The 23815-nt window shown below is 41.5% G+C and overlaps 1 protein-coding gene across 1 annotated transcript; it reads left to right on the top strand.

Moving 5' to 3' along the window:
* Positions 1 to 688: 688 nt before the first annotated feature.
* Positions 689 to 22549, top strand: LOC136448773 (SCO-spondin-like). Its single transcript, XM_066448417.1, has 15 exons — positions 689 to 2207; positions 4262 to 4372; positions 4708 to 4824; positions 5181 to 5370; positions 5502 to 5604; positions 6404 to 6559; positions 8049 to 8187; positions 9020 to 9243; positions 17997 to 18146; positions 18361 to 18499; positions 18967 to 19078; positions 19840 to 19916; positions 20518 to 20628; positions 21050 to 21163; positions 22416 to 22549. The coding sequence occupies exons 1-15, from the start codon at positions 689 to 691 to the stop codon at positions 22547 to 22549; spliced, it is 3396 nt and encodes a 1131-aa protein (XP_066304514.1).
* The last annotated feature ends 1266 nt before the right edge of the window (positions 22550 to 23815 follow it).

The raw sequence follows: 23815 nt of genomic DNA, 5'->3' as shown, positions 1-23815 counted from the left end.
ATTTTTATTTGCAGCTTTATGTGTGTCTCGTGGTGACTACCCACCTGCTGTAGACGTCATAAATTATTCGATGTTGTTTCTCCAGCTCCTCTTTCAGAATTCCATGCTTGTGGATCTGTTTACTTGCCACTTTGGTCAACCAAGATCATTTGTAAGCTAACGAATGCGTCCGAAGATGTTATCTTTATTACATTTTGTTTGTATCCAGTTAGGAACATAGAGAGAACGAGTAAAAGTTAAGATTGACGTGAAAAGGAAAAACAGTTGTTTTTTGCTTCATGCCAGATATTTACCGATTCATTTCAACTCTTTGTTTCATATTCAAATACATCAAAACCTTTAGTACAATATGCTAATTAGTTGGGACAACTGGATTCTTTGGTCGACGATACGACAGCAAGAGAATGCTGGCAAATAAATGATGACATTCCTTCGCGTTGTCACGCATTCTTCGGTGTTTGTGCCCATCTGTCCGTAGGGATACTACGATCGTTAAACCAAGGACATTATATATAATTATATAATACCAAGGACATTATATAAAATGTCCTTGGTTAAACAAAGTATGTGCAGAGCCGTACCACCTACAACCCAGCACTGTTTGATTATTTTGTCACCGCACGCCTCTGTGCCAGGGTAGACCCAGTACAGCGAGTTTTTATTTACATTTCCATCCGATAAGCTGATCATGGCGACCGGCTTGCTAGTATTTGCATGCTTGTTGTCCATGGGCCATGCCTCCCTTCGCATTGGCGATACAGAGGAAAAGTGTCCGTCCTCTGCCTTCGCATGCAAAACGACCGACGACTGCATCGATTTGGTATATAGATGTAATGCTTACATAGACTGTCCTGACGGCTCTGACGAAGAGTGCACAGCTCCGGATTGTTTGTCGCCAGATGTTTTCGGTTGTGACGTGGACGCCCGCTGCCTCTCTCTTGCTGCGGTATGTAACGGTGATGATGACTGCCCAGACGGTTCAGATGAGCTAAATTGCACAAGCAAAGAGTGTTACAATCCCGAATATCTCAAGTGTGAAAGTAGTGGAGTATGTATTGAACCAGCCTTTCAATGTGACGGTGATTATGATTGTGAAGACGGCTCAGATGAGGAAAATTGCGAAGAGTGTATCAACCCGGATCAGTTCAAGTGTGAAAGTAGTGGAGTATGTGTCTCTATGGAGTGGCAATGTGACGGTTATGATGATTGCTCAGACGGTTCAGACGAGAAAAATTGCAAAGACAAAGAGTGCTATTACTCGCACCATATCAAGTGTGAAAGAAATGGAGTATGTATCGTACCAAACGCGCCTTGTGACGGTTATGATGATTGTGGAGACGGTTGGGATGAGGAAAATTGCACAAGCAAAGAGTGTTACAATCCCGAATATCTCAAGTGTGAAAGTAGTGGAGTATGTATTGAACCAGCCTTTCAATGTGACGGTGTTTATGATTGTGAAGACGATTCAGATGAGGAAAATTGCGAAGAGTGTATCAACCCGGACGATATCAAGTGTAAAAGTAGTGGAGTATGTGTCTCTCTGGAGTGGCAATGTGACGGTTATGATGATTGCTCAGACGGTTCAGACGAGAAAAATTGCAAAGACAAAGAGTGCTACTACTCGCACCATATCAAGTGTGAAAGAAATGGAGTATGTATTGTACCAAACGCGCCTTGTGACGGTTATGATGATTGTGGAGACGGTTGGGATGAGGAAAATTGCACAAGCAAAGAGTGTTACTACACCGAATATTTCAAATGTAAAAGTAATGGAGTATGTGTCCATCCACGGTGGCTGTGTAACGGTGTGGACAATTGTGAAGACGGTTCAGACGAGGAAAATTGCAAAGACAAAGAGTGCTACTACTCGCACCGCATCAAGTGTGAAAGTAATGGAGTATGTATGGAACCAGACGCGCCATGTGACGGTTTTAATGACTGTGGAGACGGTTCGGATGAGGAAAATTGCAAAAACAAACAATGTTACTGGTCCGACGATATCAGGTGTGAAAGTAGTGGGGCATGTCTCGATTCATGGAAGCAATGTGACGGGTGGGAAGATTGTGAAGACGGTTCAGATGAATTCTGCGCAGCCAAGGATTGTCCCCTGTCCCATCATTTCTGTGGACTCGGTTCCTGCATCCCTGACACGAAGCTCTGCGATGGCGTCGGTGACTGTTACGACGAGTCTGATGAGATCGGCTGCGGTAAGCTCACCAAAAGTGTTCTGGTTTTGCAGACGATATGTTTCTGAATAGATTGTATAATGATTGTATTCATTTTTGAATTTCGACTGGGCAGTATCTGTGTATTATACAGCAACAATATTCTGCCCACACCCCAGTACTCTCCGAAATAAATTACAGCCAACTGTAATATATCAAATCGCCGACGGCTATTGAACAAAATTCAACTGGGGCAACGTCAAGAAATCTGGGTTGATCTTAAAAGTTCTGGATATTTTTTGTCAACTTATGACAAACAACTTAGCAACTTCATTTTCCACTTGTTTTGGATACAAAATGACTTTGATCTCTGGCAATAAAAGAACCCACCACGCGTATGGAAAATAGAAGGGGTCCTTCCCGATATGAGTGGATCAAGTGTATCTGTCCGGATATGCAACCTGTACTGTTCAGTACAAATCCGGTGTGTTACGCAATGGTGGTTTACCAGATATACAATCAAAAACAAACAAACAGACTGAACAAAGCTTACAGGAACGATGGCTCTTCGTAATCTGTATGCAGGTAGCAGAGATGTGAATAATGAAATGCAAATATCAGAAATGAAGTCGCAAAAGTATTGCGGAAATCCTTTAATTTCAGTGTTTTCGACTATACGGAGAATTTGAAGGTGATAGCTTAGAAAGACATGGAATGCAAATTATACAAAATAATACTACCTTTGCACGAGTTATAAGGAAATTCTATCATACCAGTAATCCATTTATTTTTGGTCCAGAAGATGCTATGGTCTTGATTTTATTTGCATGATTACTGAGGACATTCTATAATTCCAGCCTTTTACATAATAGGACAATATATATGTATATGTAGTCTATGTTAGGTTGAGGGGGCAGTACACAGTATTTGTCCGCGACCCCCGGGTCTGTGACGCGGGGTAAGTAAATAGTGCGCTCTAAATCTTGGACCGCATGGAAACACTTAAACGTGAAAGCCAGCGAGACAAGGACTTTACTGAATGATAGTATAATAAGTCGGCTTTTCGATCGTATGAGTAAGATTGTCAAGCTTGCCGATTCGGTGTATACATGCGCGTGACCTTTGCAGCAGCCAGCCTGGGTGAGTCGGCTGCAGTTCCGTATGGCCTCGCTTGACCCCATTCAAAAGAGGGCGCCAGAACGTAAAAAAACACAACTTTTTTGTTTTGTTTTCAGTTATATTGTAGAATGTACCCTCAATTTAAACATATCCGTTTGTCGTGCTTCAGAAATGCACCGTACTATATTTTTTTTGGCGTCGACCTCAGTCAGTTTGTGGTCCTTAACTATAGAAATCCCCATAGGCGAAATACTGTGTTCTGCCACCGTGAACTGTAACATATACCAAAAATGCAAATGATCGAGGGCCTACTTTATATATGGGCAAACTTATTACTTTTAGTATCTCAATGCCATTACGTGTTTTGACTGTTTGAACATAGCTGGTTTCAAAGAGTCTGTCAATTCTTTGTATTGTGAAACGTTTACGCATATCAAACGCGCCTTTGGTGTGAAAAAGCTTCGGACGTTATGTAGGGCATATACCAGAGTCAGATTTGCCAATAGGAAGTAATGCTTTAATGCACTTAAACAAGGGCTCGCTTACTGACTTACTGACATTGCAAGCCCCAAAAATTCTTATGCACCAGAAAGCCACAGCTGCATGTCTACTTTAGAATCATGCAAAGAAAACAGATAATTGACCAGCTCGATCGCTCGGGACAGCTAACAGAAGAAAACATACCTCAACTTTGACCTACTTCTAGGCTGGAAAAGTCCACTCAGAGCTTATGAAACCAAACCACTAAGATATCTCCTTACGCCAACTTAACTACTGAAACGTACACATTTTGACCAAACTGGGAAAGCTTAGACCCTACCTGTTCCTTCAAGCCCAAAAGTCTCCAAAATGGACCAAAATTGTAAGAAAAAGAAGGGTTTTCAAAAGTTTAGTGACGGGGCTAAACTTGTGTTCGCATTTTTTGCACTTGCACACTGCGCAATTCAACAATAACGTCAGCCCTATATGTTGTACAGCGTGCACCAATGTCGAGTTCCAGTGTGAACACAGCGGCAGATGTGTGCCATCATCTGCAGTGTGCGATGGTGTCCCCGACTGTGAGGACGCATCGGAGGAGCTGATATGCCGTGAGTTTCTTGCAGATCACTTGGACTACTGGTGTAAGACTAGATAATATTCAAAACAAAATATACAATGATTGTCATGTCTTACATGACCCAAGACAGTGCGGTAGAAGGTCCACGGGTGTCGTATGTCAGGAGCCCCAGCGATAACCAACTTTTAGCAGCTTAAAAAAATTTGCTCAAGGCATGTATACGTATACGCGTACCGCTTATCATTTCTCGATATCAATGAGGGGAATCACACTGGAAATGAGATATTCATTCAAAACAATCTTCAATGGCAATTGTGTATGTTTGCACAAAAAGACGACGTTTGTGTCCGATGAACATGTCTTCAGAGTCCTGTGCGGAGAAGGGACTGTGGCAGTGCAACAGCGGCGAATGCATCAATGACGCCTCGGTGTGTGACGGAGACAAGGACTGCTTTTCTGGGGTAGACGAAGAGAACTGCATCGGTAGGTTCATATGAAAACCAGTCACACAGATAGAGAGATAGAAAGCTAAAGAGAGAGAGAGATAGAGCACAGGCTCACACACACATACACGCACACACATGATCTCTCTCTCACACACAACATGTATATATATATATATATATATATATATATATATATATATATATATATATATATATATATATATATATATATATATATATATATATATATATATATATATAAATCTCTCTATCTATCTCTCTATCAATCTAGATACTATTAGATAGATAGATAGATAGATAGATAGATACATATATATATATATATAATCTATTGAATCATTGATACTTACACCTACTCCTTATCACTTACAGCTCCTTGCAACGATCTCCAGATGGAGTGTGACGGTACTTCTTCTGCCAGTTTGATACGGCCTATGCCACCTGTACGTCGGCTTGGAGATATTGACGGTGGTTGCCTGCCGGAATACCGCGCCTGTGACGGACTGGAGGACTGTTCGAACGGGGGGGACGAGATCAACTGTACAGCCGGAGGTGGAAGGCAGTTAGCTTGTCTTTGCCATACAAAACCCTTATGGGGAAGATTAATGTTGTAACAAAAAGATTGGTTTAGATGGATTAGGCTTGTATGCAAGACAAACATGTTTACAAAAACTTAACCTGTACATGTTGCAGTGCGAAGCAGTTCCACTGCGTGGACGGTTCCTGCCTGTTGGAGTCTCAGCTGTGTGACAACCAGACGGACTGCAGTGGAGGGGAGGATGAGGACGACGTGGAGGTAGTTATCTCCATGAAAAAAAAAACTTTTTCATGGGGATATTGTTTTGAGTGTGTTTGCGTGTTTGTATAGAGGAAAATCTATACCTCCATTCTAGGCATGTTGTGGTGGCTCACATCTGTTGGTTTCAAATATGGGACAAGAATTCCCCAGGTCCCAACAGCTGGTGGTCAAACCACATAAGGGGTACACTACCAAAACTATATACTTGTTTCTATTATGAGGATACCCTCTGGCACATGAAACAAAACAACCAGCGGCAACAACAAATAACTTGGGCAAATAAAACACATCATATATAAAAACAAATTTAATGGAGATTTTGGGTCTTCAGACTCTTGTTAGATAAGCTTTCTCTTTGCACGCATTATCTGAGTGTTCATTAACGTAAAACAGCGGGCTTTTCACAACACCATCTGTATCAACTACATGTGTACCTGGAAAGCTTCTTAGTTCAAGCAAGGCTGACAGACATTTTCCTCACAGATGTTCCACCTCCTGGGTTCCCGCTTGGTTTGGCAAGTCGCTACATTCCCGATGTTTACGTCACTGCCAGTTCCGAGTACAAGTCGGAGTTCGCCCCATCCCAGGCTCGGCACACTCCTCCGAATACACCAGGGCGCTGCTGGGTACCGAGTTCTGTGGTGGACCAATGGCTTCAGGTACCTGATTTTCATTTTTTTCTTAATCGAATCAAGATCATCATAGCTATGAAGAATATGTTCTATTACAATATTGCGATTGGAAGCTCAACGGCACGATTATGGAGCATCTCTTAACTATGTGTTTTTGACTGCAGGTTTACTTGGGCAAAACGACTGACGTCACCGGCGTGATCATTAGTGGAGGCGGTTCGAACTGGGACCTGGGCAGTTGGGTGACGTCATTCACTCTGGCCTTTAGTATAGACGGCGCTTCGTGGTCACCGTACGAAGGCAGCAGCAACAACGTACAGGTACGGGTACAGTCACAACTGCCCTAAGCTAGCACTCAAGAGACTGAGCAAAAGTGGTTGCTGAGGACAGGTGGTTGCTACAGACACGTTAGTTAGGGTCGAGGGTCAGGTTATTGCGGTCTTTTAAATATTTGTCATTTACCTCACCTGGCCAAATGTTGTTGAAAACAGATAGATACATCAAAAGTTACGTGCCAGAACTGCTAACGTAGCCAACCAGAACAGGTTGAGACGCCCAGGTCTGACGTACAGCAATCCCTGAAGAAATGAGCGCTGTCACACTTCAGAGTATCCATGCGCGGCGACAGGAATCGCGGGTAATAGCCCCATTCCACTTGGACGGTGCTCTCGCCGCGCTCTCACGGCGACCTCAATTTGGCCAGATCGCCGTGAGAGCGGCGAGAGCGCGGCGAGAGCACCGTGGGAGCGCGGCGAGAGCGCGGTGAGAGCGCCATGCGCGCCATGCGCGCCGTTACCTCCGCGATGGTTTTGAACATGTCCAAAACAGTCGCCGTGAGCGCGCCGAGGATGGCGATAGGATCAAAGGACCGCAGCAAAGGATCAAAGGGCCACAGCCAGCGCTCTTGATTGAATGATTGAATGGTCTTATCTGTAGTTCAAACTTCGTGGTGTATCTAGAATTTCTAGGAATTTTTGTGTCAAATCATAGTTTTGCTGATGGGTAATACAAATTGGCGAATAACTACTTGCTTCCATTCAAATTAAACTCCTTCCAATTCTTATTGTCAGTGGTTCGAAAAGCGTTTCAAAATCCTGTGATTTACGTTTCTGTTATAACGAAGAATGATAAAATATATTTAATGCCAACAGTTAACATGACAGACAACGCAGAAAAAACTAGTAAAACATATGTACAGCTTAAGACACACACTGAGCGACCGTGCAGCGACCAAAATTCAATCTGTTTTCCCCTTGATTTTATCATTCAAATATGATGCAAGAGGTGAAGGTATAATTGAGAAGACTACAAAGTACACAAAACATTTTAAAAATTCGTTCTTTATCTCTGAAATTCGTTGAGTGATCGATGAAATCTTTGGTCGCTCATAAAAAGTTGCTGACATTTGACATTTTGGTCGCCGTAGAGATTCCACTTGAGCACGTTTTCCAAGAGTTCGGCGATCTGGCCAATTTTAGGTTACCGTGAGAGCGCGTTGAGAGCGCCGTCCAAGTGGAATTGGGGTCTTATATGTCAAAGGCAAAGGCCTCTAACTCTGGACCATTGTCTAATCTACATAACACTGTCCGGACGTGATTTGTTAATGTCTCAGGGCCCTTCACCTTTGACATATTACCAACAATTCCTGTTCGCAGAAGTGTGACACAGTGGATAGCAAGCTCATAAAAGGCTACGGGAGTACATTTTTTTTACCTGTCAGGACATTGTTGACAAGTTATGCTCACTTTAGGTGTCTGACTTCTTTTCTGTGCCCGTCTAGATCTGAGCCTGATTATGTTCCTTGCACAGGTTTTCCAGGGAAACCGAGACCGGTACAACAAAGTGAGTCGTCCTCTCCCAACTCCTGTGACGTCACGCTACATCCGCCTGCACCCGACAGGCTTTGAGGGCTGGGTTGCCATGGTGATGGAGGTGTACGTCACAGACGGTTAGTCTCCTGCTGTTCCACAAGGTCTCAGACCGGAGTTTCTCTTACAATTTTGTGGGAAGGCCGGAACAGCGCTAATCCAGCTGTAAACCAAAACTTTGTCCTCGTTCAAGATGCAAGACCACGACAGAAGCATCCACTTAGTGGATAAAAAATGTTATGTATTATGTTTCGTTGCTAGAAATCGTACATAATTTCAAGGTTGTAGCATTTCAAATAGATAGAGAGTGCTAACCCCCATCACGGCAACATAGCGCAATTGTAAGCCTGTATTTTATAGGCAGCTGCTGTCCTTGGCCAGGACTCTCAAAAATTTATGCGAATCACCATCAGTACGTTTATAGGTATAAGATTACCTACCCCATCCACTAATAACATTCTGCTCTACATATACTTACCAGCGTTCAGTCCTCATTGGCAAGCTCTCTGGGAACCTTGAACACATCGTTAATTTTAACACACTCTCTGACAACGCCAAACAACTTTTAATTTTACGTGGTAGTTCCCTTAGTTAACCGTAAGATTAGTATGTTAGCCACTTAGGACTATTCATGTCATAGCAAGCAAACGTTTTTAGTTCTATGTGTTCTTTTGCTTTCTTTTCCGCTTTGTGTGTGTGGGGGGGGGGGGGGGGGGTTCGGACTCAAATACAATTGCTTTTTCTCGTCATTCACATGTTTAGTGTGTTGTCAAACATTTTATTTTCCATAATGTACAAGTGGCAGCAAGAATATAAGTTGTGCAAAACATGAGTAGGTCGCAACTTTGTCTTTGTCCATTTATTTGACTCTCCTTTGAATAAAAAAGAATAACATCCTGCTGATTACTTCAGACGAAGACACCTGGATGACACAAGACGAGTACGTCACAATTGGAGTCGGACTGGATCCCGACGATCCCGCCGCGGTTCCGAAGATTCCCGACCTCCACATGACCGCTTCGTCGCGAGGGGCCAAGTTCTTCCCGTGGCAGGCACGTCTGAACAACGGGAAGGAACAGCAGCACGGAGCATGTTGGTCCCCGGCTCTGGGCTATGACACCAACCAGTGGCTACAGGTACATTATGTTCTTATTGTTCGGTCATCATACCTTGAGTACTAACCTATCCCCACCGAGCACGTCACCGGAACGTACTGCGCCTGCGCGAAACCCCTTCTATGTAATGTGCATAGGGATTCAGAAAAACGTACCATTTAAGGTCGTGTTCGCATATATAAGGATAACATCCCGTTTATAGTTTCCAAAGGTTGTGCCGAAAAAAATATCATATGCAAGAGGAATAATTATGATGCAACGTTTACCAAACATCCAACAGAAACAACAGAAAACCTAGCTTTCTGTTAGATTTCTGTTAGATGTTTGGTTTGTTGCATCATAATTTTTCCTGACAACAATTGGAAACTATAGACGGGATATTATCCTTATATATGCGAACACGACCGTATATGGTACGTTTTTCTGACCCCTATGCACATTACATAGAAGCGTTTAGCGCAGGCGCAGTACGTTCCAGTGACGTGCTGGTGGGTGGTAGGGAAAAACAAAAACCAAATTGATCGGCCTCCGAGACTACCCCTTCATTTGGCTTTCCCTTCCAATTCTGCATCCTTCAGTCTCCGTCACGCTCCCTCAATAAGTGTTGGATGAATCCGATGATGCGATAGTGGTACTCTTGTACTTATATGGTATGTTCTGATTTATTCATTACTCTTATCCAATCAGTGCGCAGTGGGAATTGGAGTTAGTACTGTAGTTGTACATAACCAGTATTTGGTAATACCGCTGCGGGGGTCCAAGACATGGGTGGGCGGCAGCCGGCTAGTCTCCACACCGCGCTTCCAAGTGGATGTATGTATCCAGGTGTCCACGCTATCACGACCTATTTTGCCTTGCAAAAATTCAAAACTACATGTACATTCTAGGTAGGATTGGTGCGAGATCCTGAGTAGTTTGTACTCCGTAGATGAACGACACCTCAGTTTTGGTAGGAATTTGACTTTCAACATAGCTGTCCTTGTTACAGTAATTAAATACTAGAACAAGATGGCGGCGGTGGAATGATGCGTGTCACGTAGCTCCGGAACTTTTTCTTCTTGTCCGCATTTTTGTACTGCCCAGGCCATCTGTATCGGTGTAGAACTGCACATTGTTCGTGTTGAAACTTAGTCCGTCAATGAGAAAACGCAACAGACGTTCCACGGGCTCAAGTGCGGGGGGAGTCAGCCCGAGTCAACAAAACCCCCCTCCCAAGACTCCGAAAATGGCGGCCAGCTCGCCCGACGCTAATACCGAGGTGAGCTTAAGTTCCCTTTCTCCAGAGCTACAGACACTGGCTCAGTTGATCATGACTCAAGTAAAGAGACAACAAGACACTGTGGTACAGGAATTTAATAATGTTGGAGACAAGCTGTCGTCTCAGATACAAACATTAGACACTAAAGTTGACAGCCTCACCACCGACATGACAGCGCTGAGGGACCGGGTGCGGGAGCTGGAAACCACCGTGGAGTTCCAGGACGGCGAGATGAAGCGGCTCAACGACTCCCTGCTGACTGAACGACGAGAGAGGATCAGCGCGGGCATCCTTACGGAGAGATACTCGATGAAGGCGGACATCATCATTCGCGGAATCCCGTACAAGAAGGACGAGGATCGCAGGCAAGTACTCAAGGGCTTTCTAGCCAACGAGCTCGGTCTCGATTTTATGCCTATAGTCGCGGTCCATCGACTTGCAAGATCTACACCCTCCCGACCTGACCCTCCTTTATTAGTCCGTTTTGTGAACTATCACGATAAGGATTGTGTGTTACAAGGGAGGAAGAAGTTACGGGGGAAAAACAAGTTTGTAGTGTATGAGCATTTACCCCCCCTCTCCAGGCCGCGCGCAGTAAACTAATTCCGGAGAGGAATTCCGAAGCGGAGAAAGCCAAGGACAGCAAGGTCAGTGTGTCGATCTGGGTACCCCCCAAATGCACTTACGCGGCGCTGATGGTTAATGGGAAGGAGAAAAAACGTGTGGACGCGGTGGACATTCTCCTTTCAAAGTAGTATGTATAGACTCAGACCTATGTCGCCTAAACTTTTGAAATGGCGCTGTCACTGCTGTGTTTATTTCTCCTGTTGAGTAGACCACTCTTTCTTAAAAGGCACTGTGTAGGAACGACATGTGCTGCATCTTAATAATTCTTAGGATGTATTGTTGCCTGAACTGCCAAGGTACCTTTGTCACAGTGAATTTGTACCACCTGTTCTAGTTGTAGTTTTTTTCTCTTTCGAATTTGCCCCATATAGGTACAAATTTGCATTAAAATGCCAGGAATTTGCATTAAAGTGTGGCAGGTTTCTCAACTATGTCTGAAGAATTTTTTTAGACAGCTGCTTATTAAAAGTACGTTAAGACTTATAATATGCGAAAGGAAATCACTCCTGTTTATTTTTTGTTGTTCCTTTTATGTTATCATTATGACTTGGGGTGATATGAGTTATAATTTTGCTTGCCTGACTATATTGTTGGTATCAATCAACTTATCTACTACTAGTATTTTTTTTTCCTCTATGTTGATAACAACAATATTTATTTACTTTGCCTTTGTTTTTCTAAATCGATTTTGACTCACTTATTGCGGAAAAGTGAAATAGTAATTGTTATTCATGGAGCTAAGACACAAGCTGGAATGCCGCCAGACCACAAGAATCTTCAGGGCATAAGAAACTATATGTTTTCTTATTTCACTGTTTCTTGTGAACTATCCAACCTTGTGTTTTTGTGTTTGAATTTACGTTTCATATTGTGTTTGCATTTGATCAACTATTGTTTTACTTTAGTTGCTACTTATTATTTATTACTTTCATTGTTGTTGCATGGCACGTTGTTGTACATCATCATAGATTACAGATTATGTTTTGATTTGTTTCCTATGTTCCCGTTCAGTGTAAGTGACCCCGATTACCTGCTACGAAATTATGTTATCTCCTGTGTATTAGATTTGCCTTGTGTAGGTTTGGCTTTCTGTGGACAGCCTTTCTTTTTAGACCATTCCACAACTTTTCGTATCCTCCATATACCCCATGGTGTTGCCAAAACTTAATATATGCAGTTATAACTGTAATGGACTGGGTGACCACAGAAAGCGCAATCAATTATTTCTATGCTTAAAGGACAAATCCTATAATATTTACTGCTTACAGGAGACTCATTCCACACCTGCAAATGAAGAGGGATGGAAATCAGATTGGGGGGGCCAAATTGTCTTTAACCATGGTTCAAGTAGCAGCAGAGGTCTAATGATTTTATTCAAAGAAAATGCTCCCTTTACGGTTCATCAAACAATGAGTGACAATTTAGGAAGATGGATGCTATTGGAACTCTCTGTAGACTTGTTTCATTTTTGTTTAGGAAATATCTATGCCCCCAATATTGATGATCCATCCTTCTTTGCTGACCTCGAAAACAATTTACAACCTTTTACAGCATCCGGTTTATGTTCAATAATAGTGGGGGATTTCAACACAGTATTAGATTCTAGTATGGACAGAGCTGGACACCGTATATCTAATTATCATCCAAATGCCCTTCAAGCCATTAACTCACTTTGCACCAACATTGATTTGATAGATATCTACAGACACAAACACCCAACAGCCATACGCTACACCTGGAGACGTCGCCTTCAAGCTAGTCGCATTGATTATTTTTTGACATCGTTCTCGCTTACTTCCTTTATAGACAAAGTTACCATTGAGGATAGTTTTAGATCAGACCATTGTTTGATTGGGCTTTATTTGATTATATCTGAAACACCGCGTGGGCCGGGCTTTTGGAAATTTGACCAGGCTTTATTAAATGACTCCATTTTTGTGAAAGAAACATTAATTTTCATCACGGAATTTTTCTTATTCAATAAAGAAACGGCAAACCCTCACATTGTATGGGAAGCCTTCAAATGTGCCGTCCGCGGTCACATAATCAAGTTTTCATCCTGGAGAAGGAAACAAAATAGAAAAACAGAAGGATCACTCATTGGTGAGATCAACAACCTGCAAGAAGTTTTAGACACATCTCCGGATAATGACATTTTCGACAACTTGCAGAGTAAAAAACAGGAATTGGAAATATTTTACCAAACAAAGGCAAATAATCTAATTATGAACAAAAGAGCAAAGTGGATGGAAAAGGGTGAAAAATGCACGAATTTTTTTATGAATTTGAATGGCAGAGGACGTACAAGAAAAAAACATGACAAAATTTGTAAAGCCAGATGGTACCTCGGTTCTTGACCCCGAGGAGGTTATAGGACATCAGACTAAATTTTATGCCGACCTGTATACCTTCAAAGATCCCCCAACGTCTCTAGACAGTGATGCATTTGTATCTTTCTTTCCAGATCCACCCCCGTTATCCTTATCCCCAAGTCAGTTAGATAGTTGTGAAGGGTTAGTTACAGAAAGGGAATTAAAAACATCTATCGAGTCCTTTTCTCCCGGGAAGTCGCCCGGTCTAGATGGCTTTCCTATAGAATTTTATAAGTTCTTCTTTCATTGTATGAAACAACCCCTGTTGGCCTCATTTAATCATTCGTTCCAGGTTGGTCACCTTTCTGAAACACAAAAAATGGGACTTATCACTTTACTACTTAAGCAGGACTCCACGGGAAAGGACAACGACCCATCTTACATTAAAAATTGGCGCCCTGTGACCCTATTAAATTGCGATACTCGGATACTATCTAAATGCTTGGCCCTTCGCATGAAGAGCGTCATTTCAAACCTGGTTTCTTACGATCAGACAGGTTTCATGAAAGGTAGATCTATTAGCGACACTATACGGAGACTTTTAGAAATAATAGAATACTACGACAGAAATGAAATGCCAGGATTGATATTCTGTGCGGATTTTGAAAAGGCGTTCGATAAAATTAGGCAAGACTTTGTTGTTAAGGCATTGGGCTATTTAGGCTTTGGGGATTCATTTATTACCTGGATAAAAGTGTTGTATAAAGATATATGTAGTAAAATTATCAATAGTGGATATGTTTCTGAAGAATTCCCCCTGCACCGTGGAGTAAGACAAGGATGTCCAATCTCGTCATATTTATTCGTTTTAGGAGTAGAGATACTAGCCATCAAAATAAGAAGTAATACGGCAATAACGGGTTTAACAACATATGGTCTGGAAACTAAGCTCCTACAGTTTGCAGACGACTCAAAGTTCCCCCTAGTTCCGAAGCTTGGCTCCTTGTATGCACTCGTTAAAGACTTAGAGATGCTTTCATTAGTGTCGGGTTTAGTGCCTAATTTTGATAAGTGTAGAATATTACGTATAGGTTCGCTAAGGGACACCAACTTTTTTGTACCTTGCTCACTACCAACACAGTGGACTGACGGTCCGGTAGACATCTTAGCGATCCACATTTTGATAGAAAAGAAGCAAAGATAGATAAGCGCCTAAATCCCTGGAAAGGGAAACTACTTTCTCTTCTAGGTAAAGTCACCCTGATAAACTCTTTAATAGTACCACAGTATATATATTTGTTTCAATCCCTGCCTTCCCCACCTCCTCCTTTTTTCGAGAGGCATGACAAAAAAATATTCAAGTTTCTTTGGGGAGATGGGCTAGAACGTGTAAAAAGAAAAACATTATATAATCTATACGAACACGGTGGTCTTAAGCTTAGAAACTTGCGGGCCACCGATCTTACCATGAAGGCCTCTTGGGTGCCCAAACTATATCATAATGAAAAATGGTTTTGTTCCAAAGTGTTTCTTTGCTCCAGTCCTTTGTTTACAACCAATGTATTTCCCTTTTCACAACTCACATCGAATGATTTAGAAATATTGATGAAAGAGAAAGCTCCAATCAGTCAATTCTTTAGACAAGTCCTACAAGCTTGGCTAAAGTTCCAACTACGTCCTCCAGAGTGTGCACTTGAAGTAAAACAACAGCTTCTCTGCCTAAATTCAGGAATACGTATATCAGGAAAACCCTTATTTTCAACGGCTCTTTACAACAGAGGCGTTATTTTTGTGAACGATATTATAGACTCGGATAATAACCCTTTATCTTTTGAAAACTTTGTACTTAAATTTGGGGACACCCGTTCGGAGCTTAAGTTCAACCAAATTATTTCAGCCATTCCGTACTCTTGGAAAAAATTACTACGACAGGTGTCACCAGAATTAAAGGTTTGTGTTCCGGTTTGTACAAACATAACCTGGCTTCAGCATCTAAAAATCAATAAATACTTGAACTCATTTTTCATGTACGAGGCCAGGCTATGGGAATCATAAATAAAAATACAACAATCATGGGAGGATTATTTTAATACATTTGTAGCATGGAAAAAAGTGTACAGTTTAACATACAGAATCTCGATTGACTCCCATTTATGTATTTTTCAATATAAACTGTTATTTAAATTCTTAACTACGAATAGAATACTGTATAAGTGGGGGTTGGTAGACTCTTATTTATGTAGTTATTGTAAAGATGAAGAAGAGACGGCTATACATTTATTCTGGGATTGTAGAATAGTCACACATTTCTGGCGACAACTAGAAGATTGGTTTCTCCATCATACTGGATACCCCCTACAACTTAGTCGTTTTAGTGTCATTTTTGGAGATCTAAATGAGAGGTGTCCAGCCCTGTCAAACATGGTCATTCTGTTAGGAAAACACTTTATCTTTAAAAATCGTCAGTGGTCTCTAAAGCTAGAATCTTTTATTTCTTATCTTTCCTACTTTTACAAATTAGAAAGCATCATTTCTAGAAGAATAGGCAAAACTGAAAAACATGCTGGGAAATGGGGAAAGTTAATTGGACATATATAATACATATATGTGTCTGGGTATGTGTCTGTGTATATGTTTGCGTATATATGAATACACATATATATATATATATTTATAAATTGTTTAACTATACAAAATAATGCAATAATACTATATAAGAATATCTACAAAGAACATGTGAAAGGAATGGTAATTGGGGTCTATTCACTATAACTGTCAATAAGTTTTATTTATCGGTTTTAGTTTTCCATTCATGTCTGTTAACTACCTTATTTCCGTGCCATGTATGTCTTGTGTATCTTTTTTTCTTTGTTTGCTTATAAGGCTGCACCAAGTAATATTTATGGATGACGTCCGCGCGCGCATTGATTTTGGTCTGTTCCCAGAAAAAAACAAGAATTTCCGCTTCCTGTAACTATGACCAAATCGTAAGATTAACGTTAAACTCGTCACGCGAAATGCATAAATAAACACATGTGCCGTATAACGGTGATGTACATGTGCACCACGGTCAAAATACCAGTAGTAGTTCTAGTAAGCAAGATGGCGTCGAATTCCGCAGAGCATGTGGGTTCGGACGCTAGATATATGTGAGCATAAAAGTGAAAAAGGGCGGCAACGTTGTTGTTGATTGGCACGCTCTCGATGTCGGTCAGGGAGAGCTGACGTTCGCGCAACTGTACGAGAGACTTATAGCGGCGAGTGAGTTTCAGTCGTACAATTTTAAGCAAGTCTTGTCAAGATCAGCTACAGTGCATTTCTTCTGAAATGACGAGAAGATCGGGAGAGGCATTGAAGTTTACTCCGGCCTGCAGGTGGGGCAGGCAACCAAGCAGTTCGGGTGTTTCTTCCGCATGGAGGTCGACAAGACAGCTGCCACAACTGAAGCTCCTAGGCCCAAGTCTGTTTTTGAGGTATGAAAAGTTCCGTTCTTTAGTCTGTTTTGGATCAAGTACTATGTGCGAAAAAAAATATAATCTGGGAAGGGGGAGTGTAAGATGAATGCATTCATTTATTCTGCATGGATAATGATCATGTATTCGTTTCTGGTTATTTATACTTGTTGGGGAAATATGTGTTTTGTTTTATTTCTATCATTTTTGGTCCATATTTGGCTCTTGAATAATTGCTATTATTCATTAGGATTTCTAAAGCATAGGTAGAAATGTAGTAATGCATGCGAAGAGTTAATCACCAACTAATTTTGCCTTTTTAATATACTATGTTTCTGCAGGCCTGCAAAATCAATGGGATATGGAAAGAAACAGGACAGGACAACAACTGCTGTTCAACTTCAACCAAATTATTAAAATTATTGCTGTTTTCATGATGGATAAAAGAATTGTTACTTGTTACTATGTGTTCTCTCATTCAATATGTGTCCTAACATGTGTCGTCGACTATTATTTTTCAAATCTAGGCATCTTGTTTCTTTCAGCCCTTCTTGTTTTTTTTCGCGCTCTCGCATTAGATCTAGGGTCTCCAAAGGACGTCATCCATAAAAATTACTTGGTGCAGCCTAAACCAATAAAAAATGAATGTTAAAAAAAAATACTAGAACATTCTTCAATCAGTGACTCAATAGAAAGGTAAGAAAACACGTACCTCCAAATTTTCGACGTCTACTGTACGTATTGATCACGGAGTGACCTACTCTCGCGAGAGCACGAGGTCGAGACTTGTGTAGATTTTCTCGCGAGAATAGGTCACTCCGTGATCAAGAGGTACAGTGGACGTCGAAAATTTGGAGGTACGTATTTTCTTACCTTTCTAGAGTCACTGATTGAAGAATGTTCTAGTAACTGGTAGTCACACGTGACTGATTAATCTCTTCAACGATAGATGTCCTTGCTTTGCATCATGCCATTAGGATTGGAATTTAAGAAGAGTATTTTTGTAACTTATTTTCTAAATGCCAACAAAAATGGACTCTTTTTAGCAACATTCTAACAATAATGGCAATTTTCATCAATGAAGTAGAAAAAAGTGAAGTGAGCTTTTTCCTAATGTCGCTCCAGGTTAAGCATGACAAGGTGTACGAAGTTGCCGGTGTCATCACCCAGGGGGCTCACAACCTGGACTACTGGGTCACGTCCTACAAGCTGGCGTTCTCTGTGGATGGAGAATGGACAATGTACACAAACAGCACCGGGGACGGTGAAGAAATGGTCAGTTCAACTTCACATTCTGAAAACAGACAAAACGATGTGGTTTTTAAGAAATAGAATAGTGATAGAAAATTCCGTTCGGGCCCAGTGTTGTCTTATCGAGATAGTTATTAAGTCTGTTCAATAGCTTTTTCTTAGATTCCATATTACTCGTGCATTCTGACAACAAGGCATCCTCGTCACCAGGTGTACAGTACAATATTTTTCGTTTCAGGTGTTCCAAGGGAACAGAAACAGCTACCGCTACGCTCGCAACCTGTTGGAAAACCCAACCTTTGCACTCTACACTCGCTTCTACCCGCTCACCTTCCACAATCAGGTCGCACTGAGGGTCGAGATTCTCGTCAAATATGGTCAGAAATCTGGTTAAATTCATTAATTAATGTGACGTAAACTGCCTTGGGACTTTGATAGACACATTTTACACAAAGAGAAATAAACTGCATGTTATCCTGGCTGGTTTCATCTTCAAGTGGAGCAACTGTCGTTTGAAGAACAAAAATGGACCAATCACAGGTTGATCAGTTAAATGCCCCGATTGGTCAGACTATCATCTATAAAAGCATCCAATTGACAGTAATTGAGCTGAAGCGACAGTACATATCATAATTGCCAGATGAATTTCAGTACTGTAATGGCAGTAAATGAAGAGTAAAAGAAACATATTATTAAGTACTTGGCAACGATGCTTCAATACGACAGTAAAAGCTGATTTGCTAAAAATGTCCACTCACCTACAAACCAACAGAACCTAAAACATAATCTACTTGTCACATGAATGTGGTTATATCATCGGCGTTAATTTGATATTCCTTACAAGGTTCCGGCTGTGCATCTAACGAGGTCTTCTGTAACGAGGCCTGTCGCCCAAGGGAAAGTTTCTGTCGGTTTTTTGACGGATGCGTTCCGCAACGCTATAACGGCGGATACAAGTAAATACAACTTTCCTTTCATAAATGGTATATTGGAAAATTACGCTGTTGCCAGACTTTTCCTGATTTTTGCGACAAAATGACTATTGTGTAAGTTGTCCATTATATGATGCTTGACGTTGCCATGTTTGTAACATGTTTGTAAGTAAGTGTACACTTAGAATAGCTGACAGGATGATGTAAGGACAATTCATTCAATATAGATATTGTTCTTAATTAAAGTAATTAGCTGAAACTGACAGAAAGATGAAGAAGCTCAACATCATGGGTTGGTTAATACGACGTAAATGAAAATTAGGTATTGAGCTCTGACTGCTAGCAGGTAAATCAGAAAACAACACTTGAAACATCATGGAAGCTCATCTGTGTTGGTGGTAATCATAATACAGTGCTAAACCTTCTTCAAACACTAACTAAAGGTATTCACGGATCAAATTCATAATGGAGGCCATATACATCAGGGCACTCCAGTCATCACTCAACGGATACAGTGGGCGTTATAAACCTCCTGGCACGTTTGACCAATTGCTGACGTCACGTATCCGTTAACGCACGTGTCAATAAAGTCACGTGTCTGTAACTCTCGCGAGTTTACGTTCGGCAGTGATTGGTCATTATTGATCCTGAAAAAGGCGACAGTGGTCTTCGAAAATTTGATCCGTGAATACTTTAGTGTTGGAAGAAAGTTTTGCACTATATTATAACACTTAAAACACTCGATCTGAATAATGAAATAGACTAACAAACTGTCTATCTTGCAGACCTGTCTGTGAAGATGTGCTGGAGGCTGAGTGCGGGCTGGCATTGACCATGAAGTTGGAAGATCTCGGATGTTTGGGTTCGTTGGTGCATGTTCCACCACTATGATGATAGAAGTCAGGGCTAGATACAAAGCACCCGAGTTGCATGGCAGGCGCCTAACAACAATGATGCAATGTAATGTAAAATTGTATAGAACACTACAGTATTGAACAGGCAGTCATGTTTGGAGATACATCCATTGCAACATGCTGGCGTGAAAGTGCAGCATAAAAAAAAAAACATAGTGATGCAGCACTCAAGCAAACACGCTTATTTAAGCGACATCACTAAACACAAGGAACAAAACATGTCTCGAAGTACGAAACATCAGCAGTACGGGAGTAATACAGTAACCGAGATGCAAGAGAAAGAAGAAACAAGAAATTTGCATAATTATGAAAACGCTTAGTATCCAATACATACAGTTGAGTTACAGATTAAATTTGGGTATGGAAAGTTGAACAAAGTAACAAAGAAGATTATCAGATAAAGTGCATCATTCTGTTTTCCAATTGATAGAAATCACAATGAAACGTATTCTACACCTATTCCTTGTTACATGCAGCTGCACTTTGACTCAAGCATGTAATATGCCTGCCATTAGAAAAGGATTGTCACTTTAAATCTTTGCCGTGTAGAAATCGACAGCCAGTTCAGTCCGTGCGGGGATGGGGACGTGTTCCACGATAGTGAGGCTTGTGATGGCTCGGAAGCCTGCTCAACAGGGGAGGACGAGGCAAACTGTGACGGTAAGACTTCTTCGGGCCCATTCGTAGACAAACTCGGGACAAGGTTGATGCTAATAAGTCAACTAGCTCCTGTTGTTTGGGTACAGTGTACCCGTGTGGCGTCGTGTGGCGCAAGTGGTAGAGCACGCGACTGTCAAACATAGGACCCGGGGTCGATCCCTGGTTGTGCCCAGAGACATGTCCGAGCTTGCACCCCGACGTTGTGCCCATGGGAAAGGCACTTAACACGACATTCCTCAATTCACTCAGGTGTAATTTATGCTTAAACCTTATAATTTTACTCAATATTGTTCCTGAACCTAGCCTTCACTCTCTTTACTCTTCTACCAAATTATCATCAACATAAAAGCGGTTAAATTGAATTAAATTTGAAATGAAAAGATGAGAGCCACTCACATCCTGCACTTTGTGTTTCCTTCAGAATGTGCGATGGAATGTCTAAGAGACTCGGGTGACCCCTGCATTCCGAGTGAGTGGATCTGTGATGAACTAGACGACTGTCTGGATGGGAGGGACGAACAAGGGTGTGTGCAAGGTAGGTGTTTGTTGGACTAACCCATTGGACTATTAGACTATGTTGGACTATTAGCTAGGGAGGCGTCCAGGCGTCGTAAATCCGGCGTCACAATTCATGCGAGCGTCGGCCGAATTTGTAGGTCGGCCGAAGCTCGCCGAATTTCAAAATCGACCGAGCGTCGACCGTATTTTCCAATAAAAATCTCGGGTACGTCCGTCGAACACTAAAAATGAAAAATTCCCCATGAGATGGTACCATCTCTTGGACATGGACGAAGTCAGAATCGATCGCGACTAACCTGGTAAAAGGCCAATATTTGGATCAACTTTGATTTCTAAAAATCGCCCGAAGCCCGCGTAATCGACAAGACGTCGGCCGTACTTCGGCCGAAAATGTACATTTAAAGCTCGCCAACACGTCGGCGAGCTGAATTTCTTATATGTGACTTAAGGACTCTCTGTACAAAAAATAAAAAAACGCCCTCTTTTGCCGAAGGACGCCTTAAACACGCCCTATTTTCCTAGTACATGCACAAGTGCCCACCCCCCCCCCCCCACACACACACTCACTGTTATTGTGTTCCTCACACGTACACTAGTTACTGGGACAGCTTGTAAATTGATTAACATCCAAAGCTACTAGGTAATTGTTCACCCACAGAGCCCATTAGGGGAAGTCTAGTTCCATGAGGAGAACAGAAATCTAAGTTGCTGACAGTTTTAGTTGTACTTTGACTCAGTGTTGCTAAAGTTATTTTATATGTTGTTTATAAATAAGTGTAATACTGCCGCTTAAATGCTCATCTGTTCCCCCCACCCCCCATTTCTGGACTCCCTGTCTAAACATCCAAGCTAAAAGCTTGTGGACTAGTGACTAAAGGAAGGGCAAATACTGTAAACACTGTTTTTGCCTTTCGATAGGTTGTGGATATTGTCCCACTCTCTTCCGAAAACCACCCGAACCCTAAATTGGCTTTGTGTGTACGCCGTCCCAGCATGCATGCCCGTACGTAGCCGGGGGGTGGGGGGCGTTTTCGGACGAAGCCCCCCACACGCTCGAAGGTCGGTTTTGTCCAAGATTTTTTTTAAGGCGGACTGATTTTGTATCACCAGGGGGGCTGGAATCCTAACTGCCCACCTTGTCATGAATATAAGAAGGAACCATGTGGTTTACAATTGAAGTTCTTCCCGAGCCTAAGCTAGTAAAATGTATGGGGCTTTTCCATAGATTATTGCAGTGCTTTAACAGTGCTGTGTACTTACCATGACAGGAGTGCCCAAAAACTGCTTTTTCACCTGCCCCAACAACGTGACGTGTCTGCCGACAAGTCAGCTGGGTGACGGACATCACAACTGTTCTGACGGGGAAGACGAAAGACCCAGTGACAGTGAGTCACAACCGTAATGCATTTACTGTGAATGCAGTCAAGTTCGCGTGCATGGTTTTCATTTCGCTTCGAGGCGAAAATGGAGTGTTCGCGGTGGTTTTAAGTTAATTCTCGGCAGCGCTATAGTCACATACTGCTACAGCATTAGACAAAAATGTTCGCAGTGAAACGGTCGCCGCGAACATAAAACCACCGCGAACATTTCTGCATTTACAGTATACTGTTTGTATGACAGGTTAAGTGTATCGTTGTGTTGCATTGCAAGACGTAATAGGTATTTCCAAATTGAAATTACATTTGGATACCAACAGACATTTGTCCTCTGCAGACAGTCCGATTTCCCGAGGAATGACTATTGATAATAATCTTTATTGCATATTCAATGCCCAGAGGCCTAAAAGCACATATACTAGTAACCACAGGACAGCTGAGTTAATTGGTTAAAATGCCAATCATTGAAGCAAGATACTACATTCTAATGCTTAATACAATGAATCAAAACGCTACATACTAATGTTAATCTATACACCTAATAGTGTTTCTCTCTTTTTGAAACACGTGGAAATATAACTGCATATTGTCTCCACAATGTGTGCATTTGTCCATGACAACGTGTTTCATATCAACAGTTACTTGAAATGTTGAAATTCAAACTGTTCACATATTGCACCTTTCATAAGCTTACATAGAAGAAGAACTTTATTGAGCGACAGTTGTAACGGGTGCAATGTATGGCAATTTGTAGATACATAACAATTGGCTACTTCTAGTATCTAACGATTTCAAAGAACTAATCTACAACTCGAATCACTGGAGATAATCGATCTAATAATGTGCATTCCAATGCTCTAAAACAATATACAATGTAATGGTAACGATGATAGTATTATGTGTCAGGAATGTAAAACATTGTCTCGTTTTGCATAGAGTTGTATATAGATTACAGGACTACACAATGTCACTTTTTTAAAGCTTAAAAAGTGAAGTGCATTAAAAGTCAAGCTTTTCCTTCTGATTAAGACTTAATCCGAGCCGGCGCCATTGCATGACCTCTGTAGTATGGAAACATTGAAAATTCCTAAATGATATGTACGATATCTCTTGTTTATTATGAAAGCAATACGTGTACACAAAGTGTATCCATGAGAAGGATTCAAATTTACTTGAATCAGTTATTAATCCAGAAAGTTAACACTATCTTTGGCAAACCTAAAAGCCATCTAGCAGCTTTGGGAATCAGTTTATAATGCAGGTGTGGTGATTAAATGTGTTTGACTATTAAG

Source organism: Branchiostoma lanceolatum, chromosome 14 (genome assembly GCF_035083965.1).
Source record: "Branchiostoma lanceolatum isolate klBraLanc5 chromosome 14, klBraLanc5.hap2, whole genome shotgun sequence".
In the NCBI taxonomy this organism is placed as follows: domain Eukaryota; kingdom Metazoa; phylum Chordata; class Leptocardii; order Amphioxiformes; family Branchiostomatidae; genus Branchiostoma; species Branchiostoma lanceolatum.
This window is presented reverse-complemented; position numbering and strand designations above follow the sequence as displayed.